This window comes from Lynx rufus, unplaced genomic scaffold (assembly GCF_022079265.1).
Source record: "Lynx rufus isolate CCGP_SWC_20201006 ecotype Redwood Valley unplaced genomic scaffold, mLynRuf1.p SCAF_2, whole genome shotgun sequence".
NCBI classification, from domain to species: Eukaryota; Metazoa; Chordata; class Mammalia; order Carnivora; family Felidae; genus Lynx; species Lynx rufus.
In genome coordinates this window covers 206,964,258-206,983,272 of record NW_025814834.1, presented here as the reverse complement: position 1 = coordinate 206,983,272, position 19,015 = coordinate 206,964,258, and the positions used below count along the sequence as shown (strand labels likewise).

Sequence of the window (19,015 nt, the reverse complement as noted above, 5' to 3'; positions counted from 1 at the left end):
GAGAGAGAGAGAGAGAGAGAGAGAGAGCGAGCGAGCGAGCAGGGGAGGGGCAGAGAGGGAGAGAGACAGAATCCCAAGAAGGCTTCATGCTGTTAGCGCAGAGCCCGGTGCGGGGCTCGAATTCATGCAACTGTGAGGTCACAACCTGAGCTGAAACCAAGAGTCGGACGCTTAACCAACTGAGCCACCCAGGCACCCCTCAAACAACTTCTGATATGGAAGGTCTTTGAAAGGAATGAGAAGGGCCTCAGGCCCCCAGAGAAGGAACAGAAGGATGTCTGATTCGTGGCTCTGAATTCAGACTCTGATGGGGGCTGGCCTGGAACCACTCTATTCTGGTGGGGTTAGCCTGGACACATACTGTGAAGGCTGGCACACCTTTCCCTGAGTCACCTGGGGTATAGGAAGAAAACCAAATTTCCAGCTACCAGGGAATAGCAAGGCATTCTCTGTCCAAGGCTGGAATAAATCAAATTGGTTTAGTGTTAGAGACGTGGGCTGGCATCATCAACAACAAAGGAATAACACGAATAACGATTACTACAGTACATTTGAATTGTGCACATGAGCTTACAAAATGAAATCTCATCCTTTGCCTCATCTCATCCTCTTAAACCCTGTGGGCAGGCCAGGAAGAGATTCTTTTGGAGGATACTAGGTTTCAGGGGTCCAGGACTTAATCTTTAAATGCTAGACATAATTTTTTAATATGCACACATGCCCTGTTCCCCTGGGAGACACTCCAGAGTTTTCAACTTGTTCTCAAAGAACTCTGTGACTAAAGAACCAGTGTACCTTATGGGGACAGGGGCTGCCTCTCATTTGTCTCTTGTGTTCTGGAATAAAGCAGGTGTGAATGAGTGAGGAAGGAAACAAAGGCTCACATGGGGGTCTTGTGACTTGCCCAAGGTCACACAGCTCCTAGTGGGGCTGGGCCAGAGCAGTCTTCTGACTCCAAGCCCAGGGCCTGTACCTCTGCTAAAGTCCTCCCCTACCTGGAGGGCTCTGCAGCAGCGGGGGAGGAAAAGCCTTTCCTGTCTTGCTCGAAGATCAGAGCAAAAGCAATGTTATAAGGTGCCCTGGGGTAGAGCCCGGAAGCCACGCTGGGGCAGATGTGCTCAGGGCTACTGTGTCTCCTCTGCTTCCCTGGGGGTGGTCGGTTGGCATTATGGCCACCGTCGGGGGCTGGGCTGCTGCTGGGGCCCTTCTTGCGTTGAGAAGTGGACAGCTGGAGCAAACCAAATCACACTGCACAGACAGCATCTCCTTTGACCTCCGGGCCTCAGAGTGGCAACACGGTGCCAGATGGTCCCCAACACAGGCTGCTGACGCACACCACTCACCCCGATGCCAGCTCCTCCGGGGACCCGAAGGGCAGCTGGCACCCAGAAGAGACTCTCTCACCTTCATCCCAGCTTTGCCTGGGCTGTCTCTCCACCTGGGACACCCTGTCAGCCTGGTGCTCCTCTCGCCCACACATCCCACTCACCTTCCCTGACTTCCCCCTACTCAGGTCCTAGTGCCCATCTTCTTTCACCCAGAGCACTCAGCAGTGAGTCTGGGACTGCTTCCTGGTTGGTGTTCCTCTCTACCCTGGAAGAACCTCCAGAGCAAGGCCCTGATGGTGGCCCTATAACTGTCAGAGCAAGGAATGGAGGGTGAAAAAGGGTAGGGACCGAGGTGTTCTTTCTGAAAGGAGAGCGCATGAGCCAACTCCAATGGGTGGGCGGGACCTGGCTGGTCAAGGTAGACAAGGAGGGAGGAGACATCTTGGTGGAACCCCTGCACAGTGGCCTAGTCACCCTCCCCAGCGGAGAAGCAGGCCTCACCGAGGCTTCCTAGGCAATGGCAGGAAACAGGAAGACTGGCCAAGGCCACCTTGCTGATTCCTCTGCGACCCTGGGGACCTGGGATAAAGCCAGACGCCAACACACGGTGAACTGGGAAGACGGAACTGGCAGTCAACTCACCACCTGCAAGCCTCAAGGAGCCACCAGGGGGCAGCCTTCAGCAGAGGGGCCACTTGCTTTCCAATGGGTTACACCCGGTGACAGAGAGAAACCCCCTCTCACCTCCAGGAGGTTGCCAGGGATCGTGGTCAAGAACAGAGATGCCATGAGCCACGCGTGAGTCCAATGTCCAGCTCCCCTGGCACTTAGGGAGCCTCAGGGCCTTGAACATGTCACTTAACCTCCTGGCTTGGAAAAGGGAGAAGTGACTACAGAACCCACCTCTCAGGTCTATTGTTTGCTGTATATACACCAGGCTCGATGTGACTGGGGCTTGAGCATGGAAATGCCCAATCAGTGTGAGCTATTATCGTCATGACCACAGAGCCTCCCCAGGTAAATGCTGTTGTTACAGAAAAGCTATGTGGCTTTCAGCAGATAACTTAGCCTCTCTGAGCCTCAGTTTTCCCATCTGTGAACTGGGGCGACAACCATCCTTGCTCCTTAGGGTTGTTCTGGGGACCTGATGAAGTGGGTATAAAAGCTCCAGCCCGGCACCCTACGTCCTGAAGCCCTGCGCTTGCCCCGGGCTCCACGTCAACCGGAGCTCACGTTACCTGCAATTCGGCAGCTGTCACTTTGTGGTAGATGAGCTCCTCGTCCCGGCGCTTCTCCTGGGGGATGGTGATGTTGGCCAGTGCCGTCTCAAAGTCCAGAATCTGTTGCATCTGGGGCCGGATGGTGGCCTCGTCCCCTCCACCCAGCAGCTTCCCCAGCTGGACCATGTAGTTCAGGTATCCCGTCAGCACCTGTGGGCCCAGCACCCGCAGTCTATCAGTCGTGTCACCTGCTGCACGCTGGACACGGGTGGCGGGTGGGGCAGGGCCAGCCCAGTGCGGGAAGTCCGCAGACCGGCTGCCCATGGAACTCGGGACGAAGCCCTCAGGTGCTCGAGTGGGTGGGGGTCCCTGCTGTTCCCCACCCACACTCCCGCTCGGACGCCCATCACGGGAAAGCTACCCACAGACCATCCTTCAGTTCTTACAACACGCTTTTTCTGAGCTGCCCTCCTCTACCATGTCCCCAGATCCAAATTAGGTTCCCGTGTTCGACTTTCTCAGCTCACCCTTGAGCTATCACAATTTGTCATTATGCCTCCAACTGGGTGGTTAGTTCATTAACGTCTGCCTCCCCTGCTAGACTCTAAGCGGGGACCATGACTGTCTCAGTCCCCACTCTCCCCCCAGCATCAGGCACTTGGTAGGTGCACGCCCAATACAAGTGGGCAGGATGAATGGAGACATGATGAACCACAGACGAGGTTTCTCCGGGACATCATGAGAGGCATGGGTTTTGGAGTTAGCAGGTCTGGATGTGAATCTCAGCCTCACCCCTATGTGACCTTGGGCGGGTCACTTAGCATCTCTGGGCCTTGCTCTCTCCTCTATAAAAGGCAAGGTAAAAATAATACCCACATGGCAGATGAGGTGAATGAAGTTCAGAGACGTTCTGTATCTGTGGGGTTACTGGGGGGGGGCGGGGGGAAGAGGTGAGTATATAAGAGGCTTAGCACCCACAGATGGCCATGGCCATTACTGCTGTCTTACTCTACAGCGGGGACAAAAGACACCTGTCCATCCCCTGCCTATTGTGCCCACGATGCCTGAATGGGAAACAGCTAGTCTGTTTCTGCCAGGGACTATCTATCATCCATCAGATAACTGATTCCTCAGTGCAACTCCAGCTTCAAAGACCCGCACAGGTGTGATGTGGAGGGGACACTGAGAGGGTAAAACGTCACAGGGTGTGGGCTGGGAGCCACTCTCTCTGAAGAAGCACACTCACCTTCTCGTTTTCAGTTTTGTTCAGGTAATAGTCCCTTGAGGGTAAGCCCAGGCCAGACTGGTCCACCTGGAGAGAAAGGCAGGAGTGAGAGGGGGTCTCCTGTTGCACATACACACCGCCTGCTGTGGGGACAGCTGGCACATGGCAACACAGGACCGGCCTGGGTCCCAGCCAGAGCAGGAGCTGGTAGCGGAGGACCCCTCTGGGGTGGGGCCAGCCGGCCTGGGAACAGACACATGTCTGGCTGCATAGCTGCCCAGACACGGGGATTCTGGGCCCTTCCGAAGGGCTAGAGCCACCCTCCCTCTAAACACCTCTTAGGCTTGGCATGGCGCTTCTACTTAATTAAACACTTCCCAAGACGGTGCAGTGGTTAAGACCCCTGTAGCCTTAGTCAAGTCACTGAACCTTTCTGGTCCTTAGGTTCTTCGCATGGAAAATAGGGGAAATAATACCTAGCCCTCAGACTGGAATGAGGACTCAAAGGAGAGAGCCAGGGGAGGACGTGCTGAGGGTCTGGCAGGTAGGGGAGGGTCAGTTCCTGACAGCAACTCTCGGAGCCTAGAGGAGGTGTTGTTACAATTCGTTTGATTGAGAAGGAAACTGCAGTTCAGAGCGGTTGAAGCACTTGCCCGAGGTCAACTGCTGAGTGAGAGGCAGAACTGGATGGGAACTCGGCCTTCACGGCCCCCAGCCCGGGCTCCTCGCTTCCTCATCTGAGGGTGGGCGGATCAGGGCCGGGGCTTCCCTGGGGGTGCCGATACAAAGTCCAGGGCAGGCTCCGGCAGGAAGAGAGGGACTCCAAGCCATTCCAAGCAGAGCCACAAAGGGCGGAGGCTGAGGTGAGGGAACCGGGAGGGGGCTTTAGCTGTGTCCAGGAGTTGGCATCACTCTGGGGGCCCACGGTGACCGATCAGAACCCCGGAGACCCGTCTGTGCTGCACTGACCCCACCTACCCGAGGACGGCGGCCTGCTCTTTCGTGACTTGTTGCCGACAAAAATCTCACGGTTCAGAGTCTCCAGAAATAATCCAGGCTCAGAAACCAGAGGCCTGTCGCCCAGGGCAAGTCTGCCCCTACTCCGGCGCTTGCAAAACTCAGAACAGGTTAAATGCAAAACATGCCCATTCGTCTTCCTGGGGACCCAGGCCAGCTCACCTGGATCACGTTGCTGTTGGAATTCTTGGAGTCGGCACTGACGTAGACAGAGAAGAAGGGAGACGTGCGGTAGTGGGAGGTGACCACCTGCAGGGTGTCCTGGAAGTTGTCCTTGTCCCAGGGACCTGTGATGTTCCACCCCCCTAGCTGCGGGCAGAGAGAGGGAAGGGGGAGGTGAAGAGGCAGCAGGAGACCCGGGTGTGAATTCTGCTCCTGCCACGGACTTGGTCTGTGACCCGGAGCAGTCATCTGACCTCTCTGAGCCTCAAGAGCAAATGAAAGGGATGGTCTTCGTCGAGTGTCTGACCAGCAACAGGAGACGCTGGGTGGAACGAGATTTGCCCTAAATGAGCGAGCAATGAATCCACGTGGCAGCTGCTCTCTTGGGGATGGGGATGGAAAGGAGACTTCTCCCACAGCCTGTTCACTTTTTGAATACTGACTCATGTGGATTCAGTTGTGCACAAAATTCAATTGTGCCTATGGAAAAAAAAGGTCTCTGTATTTTTAAAAAGGTTGATAAAGCCATGGTCTCCAGTGTCTCTCAGAGCTTGGACTCTTTTTTTTTTTTTTTAAGTTTACTTGTTTGTTTGTTTGTTTATTTATTTATTTATTTATTTAGAGCATGAGAGAGAGAATCCCAGGCAGGCTCCACACTGTCAGTGCAGAGCCCGACGCGGGGCTCAAACTCATGAACCGTGAGACCATGACCTGAACCGAGGTCAGATGCCTAACCGACTGAGCCACCCAGGTGCCCCTGGGAGTTTTGTTTTCAAGTAGGCTCTATACCCAACACAGGGCTCAAACTCACGACCCCGAGATCAAGAGTCGCATGCTCTACCAACTGAGCCAGCCAGGTGCCCCGGAGATGGGATTTTGTAATCTCCTCGGTGTCTCTGGCTTCGCACACAGTGGCATGTGGGACCAGTGCCAGAGGGGAGGACTGTCTGGTCTCCGGTGTCCACAGCTCCCCATCCTGCTGCAATGACTTCTCAGAGCCAAGCCAGGAAGCGGGGCCCTGAGGGAGCATGAGACAGCTGGGAAACATCCATGGCCACCCTCTGTGGGTGTCAGGCAGCCTGGCCAGTCATAGGCAGCCCCTGCAGAGTCCATCCAAGGCTGACTGGGAGGTGCCCAGCAAGAAAGAGTCCTCCCCCGTGAGAGAATGGGAGGCCTGGGGTAACTGGGGCCCTCCTCACGGGGGAGGAGAGGGTTCTTCTTCTTCTTCTTTTTTTTTTTTTTTTTAATTTTTTTTTTTTCAACGTTTATTTATTTTTGGGACAGAGAGAGACAGAGCATGAACGGGCAAGGGGCAGAGAGAGAGGGAGACACAGAATCGGAAACAGGCTCCAGGCTCTGAGCCATCAGCCCAGAGCCCGACGCGGGGCTCGAACTCCCGGACCGCGAGATCGTGACCTGGCTGAAGTCGGACGCTTAACCGACTGCGCCACCCAGGCGCCCCTCTTCTTTTTTTTTTTAAGAGAGAGAAAGAGAGTGGGGAGAGGGGCAGAGGGAGAGAATCTTAAGCAGGTTTCACACTCAGCACGGAGCTGACAAGGCTTGAGCCCACTACCTGGGATCACGACCCAAGAGGAAATCAAGAGTCAGACGCTCAACCAACTGAGCCACCCAGGTGCCCTGGGGTGGGGGGGAGGGGGTTCTGCTTCAGATCTGAGACTTTCAGTTGGTCCTTCTGGAACATACCCCTCTTCACAAAAACACACCCTCTGCGGAAAGGGAATCAACAAGGTAGAGAAATGCTTTTTCTATAAATACGGCCCCCATCCCACACACAGATGCAGAGAGGCATACATACATGTGGCACACATCCACAACAGGTGCTGACGCGTACCCTGACACAAATACAGATATTCCCACCCACAGAGACGCATGCGTACACATGAGCACGTGTACGTGCGCGCGCGCGCACACACACACACACACACACACACACACACACACTCACACACTTAGACACACTCAGCCCCGACAGGTTCTACAGTCCAGCTGGGTGCGGTGGTTGGAGATGTGAGGTCGCCAGGCCCCACTGGTACCTGAGAGCTGGGGTGGCAGCCAGAGGGGCGGAGGCAGGTGGCTCAGGCTGGAGGAGATCCATGAGAGCCTGCTCCAAGAACTCACCTTCTCAATCAGCTCCATCAGGGGCTTGGCCTTAAGCTCCTCGATCCTGGTTTCATTCATACATGCACGGTAGTATACTTGGGCTTTCCTTTCTGCCTCGCTCACGCTGGCTGTGGAATTTTCTGGAATGACAAGGGATAGCAGTTTGCAACACGCCCTCAGTTGCTCAGTGGGTAGCACTGAGGGAGTCCTTCTCAGAGCCTCGGTGTTCTCAGCTATAAAAAGACCTAGGACTTCTCCCTGTCAGGTAGCCACAAAGACTCAGTCACAGCGGGTATATGACTGCCCCTGGGCAGATCCTGGGAAATGAGGTGCTTCCTAATTTTTGCTGAGTGCAAATAAGAAAAGCATACCATGTGTCTCCCTGTCTGCCAGGCAGGTTCTCAGACATGTCCCTAGGCTGGCAGCATGGGCCACCCAGAAGGACACCCTGCTTTCCCTGCTGGCTAACACGTGGCCCAGACACCCCCGCCTGGTGTGTGGGACAGAGGCCTGTCTTGGTTTTCAGATCCCAGATGACTTCTCTTGGGATAAAGCATGGAGCTGAATGGAAGCTTCCAAGGCCTCATTCCCTAGGAGTTTCCTTCTTCCTTTCTCCCCTGAGGGTCCAGGCTGTTCATCAGATTTACAGTTCACACAGAGTGCTTTTGCCGTGTCTCTTCCTAACTCAACAGTCAGCACCTCTATCCTTACACCGGGACGCCTGGGAGACCTTGGTCCCCCTCTCCCTGTCCTCAGTGTCCCGGTCCAGGAGCCGCCTGCTGAGGGCCACACTCCTGTACGTGCACCCGCACAGGGCAGGGCCCTGCTTATGCCCAGGGAAGGTGACCACGTCCTGCTGTTCAGGTCGTGAAGGACCTACTACCTGCCAGAGCTCCCATGCCTGAGCCTTCGTCTCAGAGCCCTGCTCCAGATAACGCCTGGGTCCCTGACCCCCTCAATTCTGTCTGTCCACTTTGCTGCCTCCCTGCGGAACCCCTTCCTCACTGCTCCACAGTCACCTTTCCTCATTTCAAATTCACTTCTCCTGGACCCAGAAACTCCTTCTCTTGCTTCCTTCAAAGACTCCCCCAAACCCCACCTCCTCCATGAAGACTTTTCTGGCAGATCCTTATCCACTCATCCACTAAATAGATGCTAGATGCTCACTCTGTGCTAGGTACTGCACAAGCTTCGGGGACACAAAAGACAATGTCCCCGTCCCAGTGCTTCTTCCTTTCTAGTATGACGACACAGATAACAGACAAGAAAACACACGAAGAAAAACGTCCCCCTGGCCCTCCTGTATGGGACACTGTCAAAATCCTACAGCCTTCAAGGCCTCTCCCGGAGGCCATCTTTCCTATGGAGCCTCTCCGGAGACGTTCTTTCGTGAAGGCCCCAACATGGAGCACCTATTGAGTGCCGGGCACTGGGCTTGGCTCCAGTTTTACAGACATGAATAAGACCCAGGTAGTCTCTGCCTCCAGGAAGTTCATTGTCTAGTAGTGGACACAGCCAAGCAAAGAAATGACCAGGAGACACGGAGGTGCTTTGGTTACTGCAAATGGCTACGGAGCCCAAAGAAAATTCACACCCTTTGGTGGGGTGAGGTGGGGTCAGGGGGACTCTGGCTCTAAGCCAGTTCTTTTATTTATTTTTTATTAAAAATATTTTTTAGGGGCACCTGGGTGGCTCAGTCGGTTAAGCGTCCAACTTCAGCTCAGGGCATGATCTCACAGCTCGTGGGTTTGAGCCCCGCGTCAGGCTCTGTGCTGACAGCTCGGAGCCTGGAGCCTGCTTCGGATCCTGTGTCTCCTCTCTCTGCCCCTCCCCAACTTGTGCTCTGTCTCTCAAAAAATCAATAAGTGTAAAAAACAATAAAAAAATATTAAAAAAAATGTTTTTTAGTAGGCTCTACACGCACTGTGGGGCTCGAACTGACAACCCCTAGATCAGGTGTTGTATGTTCCACGGACTAAGCCAGCCAGGCTCCCCGAGCTGGTTCTTTTTTTTTTTTTTTTTTTTTCAACGTTTATTTATTTTTGGGACAGAGAGAGACAGAGCATGAACGGGGGAGGGGCAGAGAGAGAGGGAGACACAGAATCTGAAACAGGCTCCAGGCTCTGAGCCATCAGCCCAGAGCCCGACGCGGGGCTCGAACTCACGGACCGCGAGATCGTGACCTGGCTGAAGTCGGACGCTTAACCGACTGCGCCACCCAGGCGCCCCTGAGCTGGTTCTTTTAAAGGTAAGAAGTTATTCACCAGGTAGAAATGAGGGGAAAGAGCCTTGGGTTTGGACGAAATTGGAGAGTTTGGGGAAACACGAGAGGCGCACAAGGGCATGCTATCTAGAGAAAAGATATCCATTTGGAGTGGCCTGTGGTGCAGGGGGCACCCGTCAGCTCCTGACTTGACTTTCAGCGTGGGTCACTTTAGCTCTCCCAGCCCTGTTGCAAAAGCCCACCTGCCCTCCCCCCAGTTCTTACCATAACCAGCACCACGGTTTTCTCTGGTCAGAGAGCATCAACCCCCATCTTGCTGAAGTCAGGGTGATGGCCCTGAAGAGGGCATGGGACCAGCCTGAGCTAGTCTGAAGGGAGATGCAGAGACAGAACCCTGAGAGAGACAGTGGTCCAGGGGCCTGAGTGACGAGGGGCTGTGGAGGGTCCACATAGCCCTGGAAGCCACAGCCTGCCATGCCGCTGAAGCCTAGAAACACCTGCGCGTCCCTATTCCCTTCTGGGGCACGAAAGGAAGCCTTCCGGAGGGGAGGGCAGAAATGGGGAGAGCTGGACCTCTCCCTGCTCCTCAGACTCAGGAAGCAGAACTTCAGGGAAAGCAAAAGGGGGGTTCCCCCCCCCCAGAAGCCTTGTTTCTATGACAATGCCTCCCAGCAGCTGGGCTGTTAGAAGGGAAAGCAAAAGAATCATCATTGCTTGCCAGAGCCCGAAAGTAGCGTCTCATCTTCCATATGTGGCTCTGGCCGTGACCCTGAAATGCCAGGGTCGGTGATGGGGGAGTGTGCTCTGTGTACTCTGGCCAATGAGAGGGCCTGGCATCTCCCTCCCCTGCTGCACCAAGGCCACTGAGATAAGAGGCCCAAAGAAAGGCTCCGGAGGAGCAGCCTGGCTGTGCTCATTCTAGAGAGTTCCAGGTGCCCATCTTTCTCTGCATTATCGCCAGGTGGACAGAATGTGTGCTTCAGGCACACACACCCTCCCGCTCTCCTTCGCTGAGAGGCTGCCCCTAATGAGTTCAAACTTCCTTCCTCTGAGCTCCACACCCTGGATCTCACATTCACTTGTTTTTTCACAAATGTTTATTGAGTTCCTATGGTTTGGTGGCTGCCGGGCTGGGGGGAGAGTGCAGCAGGCCACGCGGATACGTGTCTGTCCACAGAAGGCCTGTAGGCTGGTAGGTGAGACAGACGGCAATGAGATGATCACAAAGCATCTGACTGCACGGAGGGCAAACGCTATGAGGACAGGAGGCCCTGAGAAAGGATGGTGGGGGAGGCCCCAGGGAACCCCTTGCCTGAACTCTGGGCTGAAGGCTGAGCTCAATGTGGCGGGGACACGGGGGCCTGTGCTTGGGCCGCTTCACCCACTAGTTTGTCCTACTTGTCCGTTTCCTCGCCTGAACTCAGAGGAGGGCACAGAGTAGCCCCCAGCAGTATTTGCTGGGAGAATGGAGCCCAGTGTCTGTCTGATGAGGAAAGATGCCGTATCTGGGCGCCGAGAGGGCGATGAGGTCAGTGCCTGATGGAGACTGGCACAGGCAGGAAATGAGGCAGGTGTGGCAGGAAGGGCCAGGGGCACGGGCCTCACCAGGAATCGGCATTCACACATCCCCTATATTCCCACAGTGACACCGGCTGGGGCAGGAGCTCTGGGAGAAGGTCCAGCTCCTCCATGGCTCCCCCTGCCTCCCTCTGGTTCAGGGAGCCCACTGGGACAACCCTCAGCACCCTCTCCCCTCTCCTCTCTTTCATCCTCTCCCGTGGGGCACCTATGACCTGGAAGGCACTGGGGAAACAGAGGTGAAGCAAGACGGCCAGGTGGCAGGCCACTGTAACAGATGAGGTAAGCGATGGTGCGGGCTTGGGCTGGGGCGACAGCAGAGAAGGGGCGAGAAGCAGTTGGAGTATGAGAGAAAGAGGAGTCTCAGATGCCACTGCATTTCCTTGACCTGAGCAAGGGGTCGAGGGATGGGGAGGGGGATAAGCAGTTCGGTTTCCAACATTTTTAGCTGGAGACGGTCTAGTAGACGCTGAGGTGGAACCCTGGGTGTGGACTTTATAGAGCTAGTGTCTTGAACGACTCTGAGTTCAAATATACTCTGGAGCACACAAATCTCTTAAAACTGCCTATAAGGCCCTATGTCGTGCATTCTCAACAGGGACAATACTGCCCCCGAAGGGGGAGAGAATTAGCTCTTAGGGAGCAGAAATATCTTACCCTTTCACGTGTACATATAGTACGTAAACTGTAAGTAACAGTATCTCTTATATTCTTACTGGACGTCATGGACGAAATGGATAAATTCTTAGAAATACACAGCCTACCAAGACTGAATCATGATGAAACAGAAAATCTGAACAGACCAATTACTGGTAAGGAGATTGAATCAGTAATCAAAAACCTCTCAACAAACAAAAGTCTAGGACCAGACAGCTTCACCGGTGAGTTCTACCAAACATTCAACAAAGAATTAAGGGACCAATCTTTCTCAAACTCTTCCAAAAGACAGAAGAGATGACTCTTCCAAACTTACTTTGCAAGGCCAGCATTACCCTGATACCCAAACTGAAGATGCCCCAAGGAAAGAAAATTATAGGCCAACATTCCTGATGAGCATAGACGCAAAAATCCTCAACAAAATATGAGCAAACAGAACTCAATAAAACATTAAAAGGATCATACACCACAAGCAAGTCGCATTTATTCCAGGGATGCAAGGATGGTTCAATGTCCACAATGAAGGATAAAAATTATATCATCTCAACAGATGCAGAAAAAGCATTTGACAAAATTCAATATCCATTTATGATAAAAACTGTCAACAAAGTATAGAGGGAATGTGCCTCCACGTAATAAAGGCCCACAGCTAACCTCATACCCACTGGTGAAAGATTTTCCTCTAAGATCAGGTAAAGACTAGGATGCCCACTCTTGCCACTTCTATTCAACATAGCACTGAAAGCTGTAGTCCGAACAATTAGCTAAGAAAAAGAAATAAAAGGCATCTGAATTGGAAAGGAAGAAATACTTAAATCTATCAAGTTAAACACAAGTTATAAATCTTTTGTTCGGTGAATATGGTGAATGAGAGAATAAATGTCTTTTAATTTTGAAAAAAAAAGGGAATGGAAGAAGTAACACTGTTGCTATAATGCAGAGAACGTGATATTACATATAGAAAACCCTAAAGAGGGGCGCCTGGGTGGCGCAGTCGGTTGAGCGTCCGACTTCAGCTCAGGTCACGATCTTGCGGTCCGTGGGGTCGAGCCCCGCGTCAGGCTCTGGGCTGATGGCTCGGAGCCTGGAGCCTGCTTCCGATTCTGTGTCTCCTTCTCTCTCTGCCCCTCCCCCCTTCATGCTCTGTCTCTCTCTGTCTCAAAAATAAATAAACGTTAAAAAAAATTTTTTTAAAAAAAAAAAAAAAAAAAAAGAAAACCCTAAAGACTCCATCAAAAACCTGTCAGAACTAATAAACAAATCCAATAAAGTTGCCAGATACAACATCAATACGCAAAAGTCTGTTATATTTCTTTTTTGCTTTTTTTTTTAAGTTTATTAGAGACAGAGAGAGAGAGAGAGAGTGCAAGTGGAGGAGGGGCAGAGAGAGAGAGGGAGACAGAGAATCCCAAGCAGGCACTGCATTATTAGTGCAGAGCCTGATTCAGGGCTCGAACTCATGAACCATGAGATCATGACCTGAGCCGAAATCATCAAACGCTTAACCGAATGAGCCGCCCAGGTGTCCCTGTTGTATTTCTATACTACACTAATAATAACTACCAAAAAGAGAAATTAAGAAAACAGTCCCATTTACAATTACATCAAAAAGAATAAAATATGTAGGAATAAATTTAACCAAGAAGTTGAAAGAGCTGTATATTGACAACGACAAGATATTGGTGAAAGAAATTGGAGAAGACGCTTAAATGGAAAGATATTCTGTGTTTATAGACTGGAAGAATTAATACTGTTATGCTGTCCATACTACCAGAAGCAATGTACAGATTCAATGCAATCCTTATCAGAATTCCAACGGCATTTTTTACAGAGATAGAACAAATAATCCTAAAATCTATATGGAACCATGAAAGACCCTGAATACCCAGAGTAATCTTTTTTTTTTTTTTTTAAAGTAGGCTCCACATGGGGCTTGAAATCATGACCCTGAGATCAAGACCTGAGCTGAGATCAAGCGTTGGATGCTTAACCGACTGAGCCACCCAGGCTCCCCCAGAGTAATCTTAAGAAAGGAGAAAAAAGCTAGAGGCATCATGCTTCCTGATTTCCCTGATTAATGAAGACACTATGGGCACAGCAGAGGAAACCGTCCACAAAATGAAAAAGGCAACCTACTAAATGGGAGGAAATATGTACAAATCACACATCTGATAAGGGGCTTATATCCAAAATATATAAAAAACTCATACAATTCAACAGCAAAAAAAATAATAATTATTATCTTATTAAAAAATGGGCAGAAGGGGGGTGGCTGGGTGGCTCGGTTTGCTGAGCGTCACACTCTTGGTTTTGGCTCACGGTTCATGATCTCACAGTCTGTGGGTTCGAGTCCTGTGTCAGGCTCTGTGCCTGGGATTCCCTCTCTCTCTCTGCCCCTCCCCTACTCATTTTCTTTCTCTCTCTCTCTCAAAAATAAATACATTTTAAAAAATGGACAGGAGACATAAATAGACATTTTTCCAAAGAAGACATACAGATGGCCGACAGACACATGAAAAGGTGTTCAACATGACTCATCATCAGGAAATGCAAACCAAAACCACAAGGAAAGACCACCTCATACCTGTCAGAATGACTAGTATCGAAAAGACAAATAACAAGTATTGGTGAGGACGTGGAGAAAAGGAAACCCTCATGCACTGTTGGTGGGAATATAAATTGGTGCAGCCACTGTGGAAAACAGTATGGAGGTTCCTCAAAAAATTAAAAATAGAACTACCCTATAATCCAGCGATTCTACTTCTGGATATGTACCCTAAGTCAGCAAAAACACTACCTCAAAAACATATGCACCCCACGTTCACTGCAGCATTATTTACAATAGCCAAGATATTGAGACAACCTAAGTGCCCACTGATGGATGAATGGATAAAGAAAATGTGGTATACACACACATACACACACATACCAGGAATATTGTTCATTCATAACAAAGAAGGAAATCTTGCCATTTGTGATGACATGGATGAAACTCAAGGATATTATGCTAAGTGAAGGAAGTTAGACAAAGACAAATTAAAAAAATATATTGTATATAATATATATTTTAAAAACCAAGCTCGTAGATCTAGAGAACAGATAAGTGGTTGCCAGAGTTGGTGGGTGGGGTGATGGGAGAAATGCATGAGCTGTTTTAGTTTATCTCTTTAAAGAAATTGAACTAAAAAAAATAAAGCAGAAAAAATATTAAAAAAATTTTTTTGACATTTATTCATTTTTGAGAGACAGAGACAGAGCACAAACAGGGGAGGGGCAGAGAGGGAGGGAGACCCAGAATCCAAAGCAGGCTCCAGGCTCCAAGCTGTCAGCACAGAGCCCGACATGGGGCTCAAACTCACGAACTGTGAGATCATGACCTGAGCTGAAGTCGGACGCTTCCAGCAGAAAAAAGCCTTTTAGGGAGGGGGCAATTGATGAAAAAAGGTTGAGAAACACTGCCCTTGACGGGGGTCTCCACCCCTTGGTCTGTCTCCAGCCCCTCTCCCTCTTGCTCCCAGATCCCTGCCCGAGGACCACTGTGCTCACTGTCCTGCCTGGAATAATCTTCTCCTCACATCCACGTGGTCCATTCTCTCATGATTAATTCAAGTTTCGGTTCAAATGTCCCTCTTCTGAAAGCCCATCCCTCCTTGACTGGTGTAGTGACAGTGGCCTCTTACCTTCATGGCCCTGCATCCTACGTGATTGGTTTCAAAGCCCTAATGCTTCACAACATTCCTTATTTACTTGTTTATTTGTTCACTGTTTACTGTCTTCCTTGCTGGAACATAAGTTCCGTAAGAAAGGGCTGTCTTATTCCTTACACAATCCCTGCACCTAGTGATGTCTGGCACACAGCTGGTGTATAACATATTAACTGCTGAACGAAGGAATGAATGATGGAATATTCTGGGAGCTCTGCAAAGAAAGGTACCGATCACAACAGCCTGAGGGAGGAGGCTTTGGTTCAGAGTGAAATGAGCCACATTTAGTTTTCTCATGAGGAAAACCTTGGACTCCTCAGAGACATCCCTGCTTGCGCTTACTTTCCAGAAGAAGGTTCCATGGGAGCAGCTGCTCAACAGTATAGCTCCCAGGATGGAGATGGAGGCCATGTTTGAATATGGCGGCACTTCCAGGGCCCCCACGGTATGAAAATCATTTGACAGCCCAGGGCCAGACAACAGGCCTCCCAATTGCCTGGGTACTTCCTTCCAGGGACCCTGAGTTCCAGAAACTCCCTCAGTCACTTCCCCAAAGTCTCAAAGAGGAAAGACAGCACACCATTTAATCGGCCCACTTCTTCCTCTGTAAGTTTTTATTGGAACACCCTCTCCCATACCGCTCCCAGGGAGGAAACCGATCTCCAGCAGCTGGGCGGGCTGCAGAGATGGGGGTTCCTGGGAATTCTGTGGTTCTATGGTCCCTGTGCTGCAGAAAGACCATCTGGCCAGGAGCATGTGGGATTCCACATCAGGGCAAGATCTGCACTTGTTTTAGATAAAACCACAGACTCGGTTCAGGCCATCACAGGCCCCCATCCTGTGAGCAGAAGTGGGGGAGCAGATAAACGAAGCATCTTTTTCTGCAGAAGAACAATAGTAAATGATGAGACCATTACCACGACTGGTATCTATTGCAGGCCAAGTCCTGGCCGAGCTCTACTCATCACCACGCTGACAGCCTGAGGTGATACTATCCCCCCATTTCACGGGGAAAGAGAGTGAGGCCCAGGGAGAGGAAGGAACTTTTGTCTAGGGAGGCAAAGCTTATATGCGATGCGTTGGCACTTGAACCCAAGCATTCTTAAGCCATCCTGAGAAAACGAACTGCTTCCTCTCTGTGTGGGTGTGGCTGTGAGTGTGCATCTGGTCCTAACAGTTTCCACCAACGGGTGTTATTACTATCACGCCCAATTTATAGGCAAGAGGTTGAGTAATGTGCCTGAGGTCCCGCAAGCGAGTGGCTGAAGTCAGGGACGTGAGCTCTCTCTGCGTTCCTTTCCTTTCCTCCAGGTTGGCAGCACCGAAGCAGTCCAGCCAGCCTGGAGAAGCCCTGGACACACACCCCCGTCCTCAGAACGTGAAAGACGGGCACGCTGCTGCAGATGGAGAGCATGTTGGACACAGCTTGTCCACAGAGTTTCCAATACGCATGGGAAGATGCAACAAAGCTAGACAGCAGCTACCGGGAAAACGAACCAAAATAAAAGTGCAAGACCTATCACAGGGCGACACGATTAATTGCCAAGTCACTGACATGGACAAATTTAATACTGATGGAATGATTCTGTCTCTATTTCTCAGGCAGACTGGCGCTGGGGTAGAAAGAAGGGAGACCACAAATTCCTTGTGAAATACGGGTTGCTCAAATTGTTACAAAAACCAGGCATTAATTTTGCATGCATTAATCTTATAAAATACGGTAAATATGACAGGCACATAGAGCACAATTGTAGCTCAAACTCAGAGAGGCCCTTTGGTAGCCACAGAAGGCCTCGCGGAGGAAGCAGATTTTTGTTTTTTGTTTTTAAATGTTTTTATTTATTTTTGAGACAGAGAGAGACAGAGCATGAGCAGGGGAGGAGCAGAGAGAGAGGGAGACACAGACCGGGAAGCAGGCTTCAGGCTCTGAGCTGTCAGCACAGAGCCTGACATGGGGCTCGAACTCACGGACCGTGAGATCATGATCTGAGCCGAAGTTGGACGCCCAACCAACTGAGCTACCCAGGCGCCCTGGAGGAAGCAGGTTTGAGAAAAGTCCTGTAGGATTGGAAGGGGTGAGGCAGGTAGTCCATACAGCAGAATAATCTGCGTTAAGAACACAAGCTGGAAAGCCTGGGGCAAGGCCCAGCCTAAGGGTGAGAGGTCTAGCTGCATCCTTCCCCTGATGAAGGGAGGCCACGCTCTTGCCTCCCCAAGGCCTACGAGGACAGCCCAAGCCGGCAACTTGGGTGGGTGGCAGAGTGTCTCTTGGGTGAGGCACCTCTGTCCCATGAAGCTGAGGTCAGCCCTCACAGCCCGTGAGCTGCAAGGACATGTCACAGTGGCATCTGGCAGACTTCAGTCCACCTGCTACAGGTCTGCCTGGATATCCTCTGGGGGGGCCAGAGTGAATTCACTGTTCGCAGAAAGGAGTGGCTCGCCCAAGGTCAGCCTGGTCAGCTGACACAATACTCACCAGCACTCTGAATGCTCCTTCTCCTTCCAGAGGAGCCTGCCCTAGGCCAGCTTGGCCAGCCTGGGCACCCCCTGCACACTCCACTCCCCATCAGCTCCGGCCCCGCTCCTGAGGCCAGCTGGCTGACCCCTACGTCCTGCAGAAGCTGAAACCAGTCTGGCCTTGAGCCCAGGAATGCACTGGCCCATGTTATGCACTGGCCCATGTTCCCGCATTTTTTTGTCACCCACTCACCTGCCTCCTGCCCCTTCGGGGGTTTCCAGGTGTCAAAATCCCAGATATCAAGGCCCACAGGTGAGGGGCCATTTCCAGACTAATTCCCAAGAGTGAGCCTGGCAGGAAGGGGACTCCAGGATATTCCTTCTGGTCATAAGCTTCTGTTCAGGAGGATTTGGGGGTGACCTCACCTGCTGTGTTCATCAGGCTTGGGCCAGGTCCCACCAGACTGGAGAGCTTAATCAAGCTGCCACTGGGAAAAAGGAGGTTGGTGAATGGTGCTTCTGGGCTGCTCTGTGGCCTTTGCATGGTGAATCTGACTCAGGGGAGTCAGTAGAAAAAGAGTGCAGGTTTGAGGCCCCACAGCTCCGGGGCTAAATCTCACTACTTCCTAGGTATTTGTGAGTCTCATCTGTACAGTGGGTATATACATCCACAGCTTAAATAAAATAATACAAGTAAACAACCTAGCATGGTCATGGATATGCCTTGTACCTCTTTCCCTAATAACTAGGTCCACATCAGTGCCTCTAAAAGAAATAAAATAAGCAATAATGAGGGTTTCTTCAGCCACCGCACTAATCCTTACAACATTGCCATCAATGCTCTGAGTCAGTTCCCACCTTACAGACGAGGAGCCCAGTAGCTTCTCTGTGGTCGCACGGCTTGTCAGGGAGAGGTCTGGGCTGGCGCTCACTCGGGACACCGAGAAGGTGGCGCTGCTTTGGTGAGCACTTACTAGGTGCCAAGCTCTGTGCTAAGCATGCTGACCTAGCACATATAAGCCCATACTCATGGTAACCTTGGGTTAGATGGCAACATTACCCCCATTTTAGAGATAACGAAACTAAGCCGGAGAGGAGGCGGGTCACTTGTCCAAGGCCACACGAGTGATAAGCTAGCATGTCAAGGCTGCCTGACTTCAAAACCCTGCAGTCTGGCCTCTTGATCCTACGAGACCCCGGCCGCAGGGTCAGGGTCTTGAACGCATGGTTCTGGCTGTTCCGTACCCAGCACAGCACAGCTCTCCACCTGCACCTTGACTCTCAGGGATAGGATGGATGTTAAGGCCAGAGCACGGGACTAG

The 19,015-nt window shown here is 51.4% G+C and overlaps 1 protein-coding gene across 3 annotated transcripts in view; it reads right to left on the bottom strand.

The window, feature by feature from the left end:
- ECE1 (endothelin converting enzyme 1) overlaps positions 1-19,015 on the bottom strand; it is a 115,852-nt gene that overhangs the window by 25,569 nt on the left and 71,268 nt on the right. For all 3 annotated transcript variants that reach the window (XM_047082660.1, XM_047082661.1, XM_047082659.1), the window contains exons 5-8: positions 7,092-7,213; positions 4,953-5,099; positions 3,795-3,860; positions 2,567-2,758 (exon numbers count right to left, since the gene is read on the bottom strand). In XM_047082660.1, the coding sequence (XP_046938616.1) occupies positions 2,567-2,758; positions 3,795-3,860; positions 4,953-5,099; positions 7,092-7,213 (527 nt within the window). The remainder of the gene's footprint in view (positions 1-2,566; positions 2,759-3,794; positions 3,861-4,952; positions 5,100-7,091; positions 7,214-19,015) is intronic.